Source organism: Netta rufina (assembly GCF_964035555.1).
Source record: "Netta rufina genome assembly, chromosome: 3".
Taxonomy (NCBI): domain Eukaryota; kingdom Metazoa; phylum Chordata; class Aves; order Anseriformes; family Anatidae; genus Netta; species Netta rufina.
The window spans coordinates 108,492,301-108,505,741 of NC_140125.1; the positions used below are offsets into that span (position 1 = coordinate 108,492,301).

A 13,441-nucleotide genomic window follows, 5' to 3' on the forward strand; every position below is an offset into this window, starting at 1 on the left:
TGCCAAGCAAGTACAGATAGAATAGTCTGGAAGCAAGATCATGAACACATTTTTGAAACATTTACAATTTGAACTTCATTAATAAATCTTTTAAACACAATCCTCTAGTTAAAAACAGCATTCAGTTGTCCCTCGGCCATATTTTTTTTCCATAATGTGATCAAGGGTTTTACTACTTTGTGGGATGAGAAAGGATGACCAATTTAACAAAGGTGTGGTTGAGTTAGAAAACCAGATACCTACAGAAACAGACAGATATCTCAACATGTCTGAGCACACTTCTGAAAGATGTAATTCCTTATGTCTACTTTTGACCCTGGTTTACCATGGGTCAAATTGCATTTACCTAGCAATTTGATAGAACTTTCAGACTGTGCTTTAACTTCCCCTTCACAATGGTGCTTTTACATCCTCACACTTGAAGCACTCACCTGTGTATGAGAAACTTAATTAATGCTCTCCCAAAAGCTGGGATTCAAATCTCTCTTCACTTTTCAGCAGTCACTCAACTACTGAATTATGCAGTGTTATTGTTTTTGTAATGTATCAAGGATTATGAAATGCATCTAGCAAAAATACAGAGAAAACAGTCTGCAATGTGCTGTCTTATTATTGTCTCCCATTTGTTAATTCACAAAATGAACAAATTCAATCAAATAAGGTCATTGTTTCCCCTTTCTAGCACTATCTTCTAGACTAGTGTTTGACATCAGCTGACTAGAAGATAAAAAAAATAGTTTAGTTAATCACTTTCCTTCTTGGATGTTAGTGAAGAGCTCTGAACTTCAATTACTGGTACCTAACAGAGAAACTAATATGACTATTCTGTCTAAACCACTCATTAGTTATCTAGCACAAGATATTCACTCAAAACAAAGGGTTCCCATCCATCACATTTAGCTTGAACTGACAAGAAAATGAGAATTGTTTTTAAGTGTGTTCCAACAGGACTCTTATGATTGCACTCTGTAGCAGGAACTGGGGTGAAAAAACAATTATTTTATACAAGTATGTATAAGCGTAACTTTCACTATAAGAACTATTTTTGAACTTAGCTAAATACTTTATAGAGAAAATTTTATGTTACAGCATTGTATGGCACATTTTTATTTAATTAGCTCTGAAAAGTTTGAGCTTACCTAGCACAATAGGGGGTTGCAGGCAATAGAAATGTTGACACAGGACACTGCATATTAACAACAAAAGAAACTGAAGATGAAGAAACCAATCACAGACATCCTAAGAGTGACTGCGGAGTTAAGTGCTGATATTATTGTGAATCCAAGAGAAAAAGTAATTTCTAAATGAGCCAAGGGATAAGCATTTTCTTTAAGATTATTATGGTGATTATTCCCTTGGATAGTCTTAGTAAAGCACGTAAAAACTGAGATAGTGCTTTTGTTTGAAATGAACACAAAATGCATTTGTACAAAGATTTTTTGGAAGTATTAAAAATATTTTAGCTCCACAAGGTTTTAACATTGGAGACAGAAGGGGAAAGGTGTTGATAGAATCATAGAAAAATCATTCAGAAAATTGATGTAAATTAACTGATTTTTAATAATTCTATGTGCAGCAATTGATACAAGCTTCAAAGACAAGATTATTTCTCCCTGATAAGCATTTTGTATATTTTCATTGTACCTAGAAGACTAAATGTAGAAACTCTGTAGTAATACATACTTTCATATTAATAATTTCACCAAAAGGAGTTGTGAAATGTAGCAGCTAAAAAAAATTCACGCATAGAAGTGTTGTTTTTTTTTTGGTTATTCATTAATATTTCCATGTTCTACTTCATAAACTCAAGCAGTTTCATGCATGAAAACTTTCACTATAAGATCCTTACTAGTCTTAGATTAAGTTTTACATATGCTTTAGAAAATCAGAGCTTGGTATTTTCTAGCCCTTTAATTCAGGATGAAAATGAATCTGACTTAGACTAGAAAGTTTGGACTAGAAGCACTCTGCCACTCTGAGTGAGGAACAAATAACAGATTAGAACAACTTTTTGCAAGAATGATTTACCTTATTTTTCCCCACTTCACACTGAAAAAGACTTAAAATTCTCACTTGGACAGGTTAAGGTATGAGCCTTTTTAAGAAACTACTGCCTTAGATGCTACCTCCTAAAAGAAACAGTAGCAGCCTCTAACTATGACCAAATGCATTCCCTAAAGATCGACTCTTTCCAGCTGAGCATGTCCCTAATATTCTGACTACACATTCATAGAATAGTATCTTAAGAGCCCAGAAAAAAAGTAACAAGAGCCAGTAATTCTCACTCTAATTCTGACTATAACGTCACAACAAATAGATAAAAAGGAAAATAAAAGTGACAAAATCGTCTGATAAGAAAGAATATGCAAATGTTGCGCTTAGGAACATTGTTTTAGTGGTAGACTTCGCAGCGCTAGGTTAATGGTTAGACTTGATCTTAGAGGTCTTTTCCAACCTAAAAGATTCTATGATTCTATGATAATATTAAAAATTGAAAAATTTAATGCATAACAGAGAGAAAAATAATTAGTGTTTGATCAAGCTTGGTATTATGTACTCCTGATCCCAAACAAAAGCTGAGGAGTCTATTAACTACTCTGTTTTTCAAAGAATCGCTATTTATTAGTGATTCAAAAGGAAGGTAGGATTAGTTCTCATACTGACATCCCAACCACGTACTACAAACTCACATTTCATCAGATAATCCCCGCATAAGAACAGTCTCATGCTACTATTTACAGCAGTCAGTTTTAATACCTTTGTTTCAAGCCAGCACGCTCTGAGAACAGCTTGTGTCCTGAAGTACACAAGCAGCTTGCTGTCCTCATCACTGAGATGGAAAGCTTGCTCCAGTATTTGCAATACTCTGATGCGAGGTTTCACACGTAAAGAGTCATCACCACAGAAAGGTCTCAACCACTCCAGGAGGTCATCTGAAGAAACTACTTTCTCCCTGTAATTAAACAATACTGTGTTAAACAGACTTTGATAATCCTAATCAAAATATTACCTACCTGTCTTTTCAGAGTTGTTAACAACCACATTCAATACACAATTTCATTAGAAGACTCATATACCATTCTTGTGTTACACACAATTTTCAACTTGTGCAAAAGCAGGATCCCTCAAAAATCACTATATGAAATACAGAGAATAGCATGAGCAGTATGATCATGCCCTACAGATGCCTGCATAGAAGCAGGACACTATCTCTCAAAGAGCTCACCTTCGTGAGACAGAAGAGAAACGAGCCCTCGTAAACCAGGTGCCTAAAATTAAGTGGTATAGGAATCTTTAAAAAAACAAAAATCAAGTAACCACATAAAGACCATAGAACTCCATCTATCCAAACAGTAATGTATTGTCTCCTACACTACCTTGACTGCCAATTTTATAACAACAATGCCAAATTTCAACATTTAAAAATAAAAGCTGTTTTATTGTGACTGGTCCTGATCAATGCCTATACCTGCACACCATTTGACCTTACATAAAACCAGCCTGACTGCTTGCTTTTCAGGTGTGACTTTTTTTTTTTTTATCCAATGCTCAAATTCTCCTGTATTCTTTATTTTCTTACATATCCCTTTTTTACTTTCCATATACACAAATTAGTATCTCCTGTGGCTTTAGCTATTTGTTTATTTTCCTACATCATCATCTTTAGCAAAGTGGATTACTTTATGTCCTAACATGATAATGATTACAAAATGCCTGTAACTCCTAGAAGGTAAGAAAAAATGTTAAAAGAAAAAATAATATTTTTGTTATTTCTTGACTTAGAGAAATAAAAAAGCTATTAATAAAATTTTTAATTTTAAAAAGTGTATTATGCTGAACACATCCTAACCACGTGAGAGCATTTAAAGCATACAGATTACCATGAACTCAACCAACCAGCTATTTGCAGACAGAATAACGTGTTCGGTACTTTACTGGCTCTAAACTACCATGTAACATCAGTAAATGCTATTCTGATATTTTTTTAGTAGTATTTCAAATTAAAGCTTATTTATTTATTTATTTAAAATCAAGAAAGTGGTTCCAGGTGGAGTGTGATTTATAACTAATGTTCTCTTATTTGTCTTAACAAGACAGATGGGAAAGTAATATCAGACAGAAAATACCAATTTAACCTGTCTTGCAGCTCTGAAATAATAAACATTGACAGCTTAGATTTTCAGATTGCAAGGATTTCAATTTTATTTAGTTTTTACATTGTCTGAATTATGTTGTTCAGTGCAGAACTTTAGCTAAATTAGACATGCCTCAGCTAAACAGGTGGCATTCAAACTGTAAATTAAAAGTTTGGGAATTAAGAGGAACTGTTTGAATATTTCTACAGTTTTGCAGACCTCACACCTGATACTTACACATGCTTTCCTTAGGAGAAGATTTATATTTTCTAAGTTGAATAGCTTAAGTTTAAGATAAGTAAGATTAACTTAAAAAAGAACGTAAATAGCTTCTTGTAATCACATCGATTTTCACTCCAGGTTATTGTTTTAACAGTTACATGTTGAAGTATACACCTAAGGACTCCAGGAAGTACCTCTTGGAATAAAATATTACTGACTCTCCCATGCTACCTTATAATGCTGTAAATGAGATTTACTGTAGATTTTGACGTCAGTCTACTTCAGTATCCAATGCTTACATAATACCAGTAGAAGAGCCTCTGTACTAATAATTTAATTGTTTTTGTTGGCTACTAGAGAGCATGAAGATTTATTTATTTATTAATTATTATTATTAAATACAAGTTTTTAATTTGTACAGCTGGAAAGAAAGTTGATTTTTTTTTGTCTTCCTTGCCTTTTACAGAAAGGCAATGGGAAGTACATCAGTAAGACAGACCTTTGTATGAACTGAAATAAGGGCATCCATAAAAGAGAATTTAAAAATAGAGATGAGCATTTATGAAATTATTTCTGCACTATACGCCACAAATATTGGTAAGTTTGGCATCTAAATTCAGATGTTTAAAGTGAGTCAATATTATTTGCAAGCTACGTAATAAACTGAAACAAAAAAAAAAAACTAAGTACTCTACTTCTAGTAGAGTCAGAGCAGAAATATCATTTCCTCAAATTATCATAATACATAGTTACATAATTTTTATGTTCAGAGAGTTGCTTTCTTCCAAATGATCAAGTAAAAGCTTCTGTCAGGCTTTGAACCTTGTAAGTGATAGCCTGTTCCAAATAAAATCCTAGGAAATAAAGTGTAAACACATTATATACACCCATGAAAAAAAAAAAAAAAAGATCCATATTCAGTATTGTAGCTTCAAGGCTTTCATGAGAAGTATCTTTCAAAGCCTAACCAGGGAATCCATATAGTAAGTTCTTACCCTTTTTCAACACTTGCATGCACTGCAGAAACGATGCCTTCTAGGATTCCAAGTGGATCTTTCACTGATGTAGAAGAACTGTCATTTGCTCTGTTAAAGTAAGACAAAATTCACCATGAAAAGTCCCTAACACTGTATCTAAATCTGTACAACTGCAGGATACATATGAATTGTTCAGCATTTATGGAAGTTTTCTACTTTCCTTGCTTAATTTTGTGTCAAAGCAATACAGGGAGTAACAAGAAAAAAGTTGGAAAGACAAATACTAAAAGACATCAGTGAAATTGGAAAGAAAATAGAGATAAAATTTAACATTTATAACACAGAGTAGCATAGCAAAACACACATTTATTGCCTTAAACATCTCATCAGCAATAAGTAAACAAATACACATAAGCATCACCATCTTTTCTTTCCAAATATCCTCATACTGTATCATATTGGTTTAAACCAACTTGACTGTAACCTGATGTCAAAAGAATCCTTTCTGCTGATTCATGCTTACCAGAAGCAACAAAAGGAAAAAAGAGAAAAAAGGTTGTTCAAGAACAGTGTGTGGGAAAGGGGAAGATAGGGTGTTGTTCCATTGCCGGCTTATTGCGCATAGGTAGGAAGAGTGTGAATCACGCTGCCCATCAGATGTTCCAGTTAAACAATAATGTTCTTCCATGGTGAAAATAAATATTGGAAAAGTCATCCTGATAGGAGAAAAAACTTCACTACTAATGCAGTGGAAGTGATTTTTTTCTGCTAACATTTTCAGGGAAACAAATTTGAGATGCAACTCAGTGCTGAGAGAGGAAGAGATTTCACACTGGCATGCCAATAAATTACAGTGTCTCTTCATGCTTCAATTCAGTAGCAATGATGACTGTACTGAACTAGAAAAACAACAGTTTTGCCTATTTTAAGAGTTTGTCAATGCTGCATTGAAGCAAAGGAAGGCAAAAGCAAATAGTTCCAAAGTCAGTTTACTTAGGATGACTCAAAAACCCAGAGATAAGGTGTATTTTCTCTACCGTTCATCAGCATATCAAAGCTATTCTGCTACTAAAAATGTCAGCCTCTTACTATATCTCTTAAAAAAAAAAAAAAAAGTCTAGAGTCTGCTGACTGTTGTTTGAAGCAAAAATATACTCTGTAGCTGACTCTAATTTGCAAAAAAAATTACAGTTTACTGCACCATTTCACAGATTTTGTGTCAAGAGTTATGAATTTTTATAATTTTGTCATGTATTACTTCAGAAAGGTAAATATTTTGCCTAAAAATGATTATACTGTATGGCATACAAACCTGAATTCTTAAAATCTTTAGTGTCTTCCTGTATTCAATATATTTTTTTAAAAACTTAACATGACTAGCACTTCAGTGAACAGCAATAGATTAAAAAACATGTGACTTCATTCAGAACAGATACAAGATAATTTGTTGCACAATGAAATCTAAACATTGTTTTACCTTACCATTCCTTTTGTGTTATTATACCACACTCACAAGTATGAAGTAAGACTGAAAAGATCATAACACCAGTCTTTTCCTCAAAAAATACTGTTACTTTGATGGGATCATCACAGAAGTGCTATTGTTAATACCAATACTGTCATATGGTAGTTCAGAAAATTTTAGAAGTGTTAAGTTTAAATTCATATATTTAAAACATCTTGAGAATATTTGGAAATAATCAAGTTATAGTTTATGGTAAAGAAATATCCAGGGTTCCAGATTCCCAAAGGGGGAAAATGCCTGTCCAGTCAAATACTTTGTTCTCAGAAAAGTCTATTTTTCCACAGAGGAGACACACAAGATCAGAATGCTCTGTAAAATGAAACAAACAAAATCCTCTACATTTAGATTACACCAGCACTACACAAATGTGCAAATCATAGAAAGAACAGCAGTATTAAAGTAACCATTCATTGAAAGTAGCATTAAAAGGTGGTTTCAAATTTGTTTTAAAATAAAAAAGCCAAGAAAATCTACAATATATTTCCCAAGTGACCAGAAATAAGACTCTTCATTAATGTCCTCTCCATAGGCTCACTTTACATTTTTCTGTATTATTTTTTGTGGTTTTTTTTGTTTGTTTGTTTGTTTGTTTTAGTAAGTTTGTAATAAGAGGACATCAACAAAGCATATGAATATTGCATATCTAAAGAAAACTAAGGGAATATTTATAAAACTTACATACTAAGAAGAGAATGATAGTTACCTGAAATGGAAAAGAAATAAGGCTGCAGTAGGGACAGGCCATGGAGATCTTAGTAATTCTACTTACTCCAAATGACATTTAATGTCCCTATGTAAATTACATATGAAAGGAGAATGACTAGCAAACCTTAGCTTCTGGGTTTCTTTGCAGACTGATTCTGAACAGTCCTAGCACTTGCTTTAAAAAAGCCCTTAATCTCTAATTAGACATGAGAGTCTGTAGCTCCTATGGCAACCAGGTTCTAAGCACTTCAAAAAACATGGGTAAAGAGAAACATATACACAAAAGCTGATGGACATTTCTGAAAACAGCAAATCACTGTTTCAGACAACACAGCTGTGAAGCCAGTTCTTGGGTATGGTAGATACATTCATTTGCTCAAAGTTTAGAGTTCGTCATCCACAGACAGGTACTGTTCCACTGAGAGGGAGGCAAGGAGAAGAAAATAAAAAGAGGCAAATCTCAAGCAATAAATTAGAGCTATCTATACTAAAAACATATGTAAAAGAAATTAAATCTAGCACTTTTAAGAAGCTTAATATTGCCTGTACTTCCCCAAAACTTCCCGAGAACTGTTACAGAAACTAAAAAGAGATTACAGCCCATGAGACAAATATTGTGTCAAGTTTGTTTTGTTCTTACTGATTTAAAATTAACAGCTACTAACAGAATCAAATATAATTAATGAAGGATTATTTTTTTATACAGATTATACGCTACTTGATGCATGTTTTAAGCAACATACAATTCAGCATTCACCTTAAAACTCATAGGTATAAGCCTGGTGTAATTACACTGATAACGGCTTATTTTGATTTCAGTTCAGTTTCAGAAAAAGTGATGCATATTTAATCAAGTTCTTCAAATGCAACAAAGTACAAAGAATGCTTGAAAGGATAATAAATTAAATCCATCTAAGCCTTTTAACCTAATTATACTATTCATCATAAATACTTGATAATTCTTTCCTTTATGCAGCCTTATTTTTCTCTATTTTGTGTTTCTTTTAAATATCAGGAAAATAAGCAAGTAATACATTGTTGGTGTTATCATTCCAAACTGGGCAAAAGAAGCCATAATGTCAGTCATTTCTGTAAGAATTATTATCAAATTATAAGATACCAGGTTGCAAGATTTCCCTGAAGAACCCCTGCTCAAACGAGATGAGATGGTGAAAAATATGCTTTCCTCCTAAGTTAGGTGCTCAGTCTATTAAATACAAATTCAGAATTCCCACCAAACCTGTCCTGCTCATTGCCTTGTGAATACTTCCAAAATTTCACGAAACACAAAATCCATCTGAGCACAAAGGAGGCCATAATGTCTTCAACAGCTAAACTGCCTTCCCTGACTACATAGACTCCTAAGTAGAAGATCCTCACTCACGATACAAACTTCTCTTCGTCATCCATGAACATTCCTTAAATCATGGATCATGGATAGTTTCCAATACATGACACGAGTGATCTTGGTCATGGAATAAACTGAATCTTAGATAAGTCTAATTAGACTATCAGCATTACCAAAACCTTCAGAATCCCATGATTTCTTCTGAAGAAGTAACTAATTTCTGTTGATAGTAGCTTTTTTTTTCTACTTTAAATTTTGTGCACAAGAATTACAGAGTCAAGGAAGATAAAAGCAGTTAACAGAACTGGACAATACTGCTTCTGAAATTATACCCTTAGACAAATAACTACATGTATGTTATATTTAACAAGAGTTACTGTTTCTGAGAATGTATGGCAGATGTTAAGCCTGTAATATTGAACACAATATTACAAGAAGAGAGAGAAGAGAGAGAAGAGAGAGAAGAGAGAGAAGAGAGAGAAGAGAGAGAAGAGAGAGAAGAGAGAGAAGAGAGAGAAGAGAGAGAAGAGAGAGAAGAGAGAGAAGAGAGAGAAGAGAGAGAAGAGAGAGAAGAGTTCAGTTGGACCTTCAAAGGGACCTTCAAAGATCATCTAGTCCAACTGCCTGACCTCTTTGGGGCTTACCAAAAATTTAACTGTGTTATTGAGGGCATTGTCCAAATGCCACTTGAATATCAAGAGGCATGGGACATCAGCCACCCCTCCAGAAAGCCTGTTCCAGTGTTTGACCACCCTCATGGCAAAAAAAAAAAAAAAAATTCCTGATGTCCAGCCTGAACCTCCACTGGCACAGCTTTGTGCCATGCCTTCATGTCCTGTCATTGTTTACCAGGGAGAGGAGAACAGCACCTTCCTCCTCCTCTGCCTCAGGAAGCTGCAGAGAGCAATGAGGTGAGGCTGCACCAACGCTAAACACAGGAGGAGAATCAGCTCTTTTGACCAGCTGGCCATGATGTGTTTGATACACCCCAAAATGCAGTTTCTTCTAGCTGCCCAGGGCATGTTACTGGCTCATGTTAAGCCTCCTGCTGACCAGCACCCCCAGATCCCCTTCTGCTGAGCTGACTCATCTCCAGTCTGTACCCATGTCTGGCATTAGTCCATCCCAGCTGCAGAACCCAGCATGAAGACAAAAAAAAAAAAAAAAAAAGTAATTTTTCACAAAGGCAACATTTTCTTGAAGAATCTTCTACAGTAGTCAGTCAATACTTTAATAACAGAAGATATTTTACTGTGTTTGAAGGGGGGTTGTAGTTATGAAACTGGAAGGAAGGATGCATATTTTCAGTCACAGATGTGGTGTGTCTCTGCTTAAGTTTCAGGTAAATCACAGGCACTACCACATTTTTTTACATCTACACAGGCCTACTTCATTTATGGTCCCTGTACCTTAATTACATTCCCTGTCACCATAGCTACAAAATACCAGGCAAACTCCAGTTCAGTGTTATAACCCTACGAGCACTACTCTGAATGTTAATTGTCAAAGGAATTTCTTTTCTGCAAAACCACTACATAAAATAACTGCACTGTATAACATATCAAAGCTCAGGAAAAAAAAATGTGAAGAGTTTTCCCTTGAAATGTTACAATTACTGAAGAATAATTCAGCTTTCCAGGTTCACAGGCAAGACTTTTTCTTTAAACATATCTTTTTGTCCATGAACCCTGAAGTTAAAGTGTTGCACAAAAATGCTGTGGTTAATGTGTTTTGATTTGTGTTATGGTCTAGCTAGAAAGCTAATATCTGAACATAGGATAGAGATGCATACAATTTCATTCACAGCAATGGCATATCAAAGCCAGCAGGCTTAAGAGATGACAAGTCACAACCTTTCTTTTAAATACTCACTATATTTAAAGAGACTCTACCTTATATTATCATCATCTTGCTGAATTTTGTAAGAGGGATAATATTATTTTAAATATTTTTTTATTCTACATTGGCTTTTACTTTATGCTTTTTACCACTGTAGTAGGCAAACTTTCCAGACTTCATTATGTGACTACTACCTACCACATGACTTTCCTCTCATCCTGTTGCACAGAGAAAAGTAAATTAACTGGGCCATCTTGTTTCATAATATTTTTATTTTTTTTAACATCAGTTTGTATTTATAAAGAAGAATACTTGTCAAAAGAATGCACATCACAAACCAGATGAAAAGTTGTGAATTTCTGAGTTCTTCTGAAGCCTCCAAGTAATTCCTCTGCCTTTCCATTTTTTTCCACTGGAGGGATGGATGCACTTTCCATTCTTTAATGGTTTAATGGCTTTCCATTCTTTAAGTACTGATTAAGAGTTATTGGTTGTGGTCTATATGCAAAAACTATATTAAATAAACTTTCAGACATTCCAGCTTTGCAACGCGTATAAAAAGCAAATATATTAGTATAGAGAAGAGTAAAAGAATTTCAGGACGTCCATCCTAGTCTGCATATTCATATGAATCACTACTGTTGAATTAAATAGACTTTATATCCAGATGCATCACACAGACCAGATGTATCATTCCAGCCAGGAACATCAGGACCTTGATCATCTAAAGCCAAATTATTCCTCACAAAATGGACATGTCAATACAAGAAAGACAATGTTACTGATGTTGCTATGCAGAAAACTCTGCCATTGCTGGGGATGCTATGAACACTCAAACTGAGTGACAGGAGACATTCATTTTCTGTCAAAGAGGGCTGCAAATGCTTTGACAGGCTCCCTTCTTTTTATCTGTGACTATCCAATCTGATTATACACACAAATTCTAAGGAAAAAAATAGGTAGAGCTATACATTATTTTCCATGCTATATTTGTTTCTGTATTTCTGGCATGCGTATTCAAATCATCCTACCCACGTGTAATTTTTCCACATGCAAAAGAATCAAGTAAATTGCAAAAGCTTTATCCATCTAAGCTGGTTTTAAAAGTGATAGAGTTTAACAGCCATTTAACAATTGAATACTCTTTAGTATGTGTTGCATACATCTCTTTGGAATAGAAATACTTCAGAAGAGAGTTCTAAATAGTTAAACGAGAAATATCTGTTCATTTGTTATGATATAAAATAACCTTCTCCCCTATCCCCCGCCACTACTCTTCCTCAAAAAAATAAAGTAAGTTTTCTACTGATCACATAGGTCATCAACACATGGTCTTTCACTTGGAATATTCAGTAGATCAAAGACACAGCCAGGCAGAGGTAGCACTCTGCAACATCAAATCCAAGACAACATCTACAAATAAAAATCCCTGATGAATTGCTGTCACTGGACTACAGAAGAACAAAAAAAAAACAAACCAAAAAAAAAAAAAAAAAGTGAGTGTTTTTGTGCTGCTCTGAAGGAAAAAGAACATAACCAACAAAAAGATTTTTAAGAGCTGATTGGTATTCTGTCAACTATGATGAAAAAACAAAAACTACCACCACACACACAAAAAAAAAAAAAAACACTTGTGCTCTATTTTTTTCCTGAATAATGATATAGATGTAAAACCCTAGAACTTCATTCTCTGTTTGCTTCTTTCAGAATTTCACATCTCAGATGTAGTCTAACAGCAATGGAGACTGAATATACTCTTTGGTTAAGTTGTGTCAGAAAACATCCAGAAAGACACACTGATTCAATCATGTTAAGTCACAGGGCTGAACTCTGCTAACTTCTTGACAGGAAAGAGGACAGGTTGTTCCTAAGTAGCTACAAAAATTCACAGACTTTCAAATATCCTAAACCTTGTTAAAGAATAAGGGCATCTTCACAGGCTTATTCAATCCTAACAAACCTTTATCAATGTACACTCACCTTATAGATTGCCATTTGAGCCCACAAACCACATTCCCTATTACTTCACTGTCCTAATAAATAACCTATCCTTTGGATAGTGCCTTACACTGTGGCAGGGAAAAAGTTGAACCTCAAAAGACATACTAACTTATGTCTCACGTTTTGTGCCAAAAGAATTTTGTAGTCACCATGGCTATGAAAACTGCCAAATCTCTTACCAAACCTCAGGAGGTATTAAAAATGGCAAGCTCGGTTAGGACTGAGTATTAAACACAATGAATAAAAAGCACCTTATTTAACTGAACAGCTTTTCAATAAACATGCTTTTCTTTCCCTCACCTGTGTCCATATTCTCCCTATGCTCACACACATGTATTTTTAACAGTTCTATATTCCCAGAGACATTACATTCTCCCAAATGCCAGTTAAATTAAAATGATTTTAGCCTCAGACTCGTGAATGAAAGCAACATCCCTTCTGGGCTAGAAGATATTACATAAATTAAATAGAGGCTGCTGCTAACCCAACAGGCAGTATGCTCTTCAATACAGAAATCTTCCTTCCTTAAGACATGACAAGTACTGAAGAAACACCGTGATTACAGTAGTTCTATAGATTCTTTATCACAAGTGTTAGAATTTAGAAGCCATACTACAAAGAATCATGCAACTAAAAGATCATTGTAGTGAAGTTTATATAAACTCTGAACTCTCTGATAATGAGATTA

At 34.4% G+C, this 13,441-nt stretch overlaps 1 protein-coding gene across 1 annotated transcript in view; it reads right to left on the bottom strand.

Moving 5' to 3' along the window:
* The window catches only part of NBAS (NBAS subunit of NRZ tethering complex), a gene marked incomplete at its 5' end in the record, with an annotated part of 190,198 nt that overhangs the window by 48,236 nt on the left and 128,521 nt on the right, over positions 1–13,441 (bottom strand). Inside the window, 2 exons of the mRNA XM_084283852.1 lie at positions 2,758–2,953; positions 5,354–5,443. Of these exons, the coding sequence (XP_084139978.1) occupies positions 2,758–2,953; positions 5,354–5,443 (286 nt within the window). The remainder of the gene's footprint in view (positions 1–2,757; positions 2,954–5,353; positions 5,444–13,441) is intronic.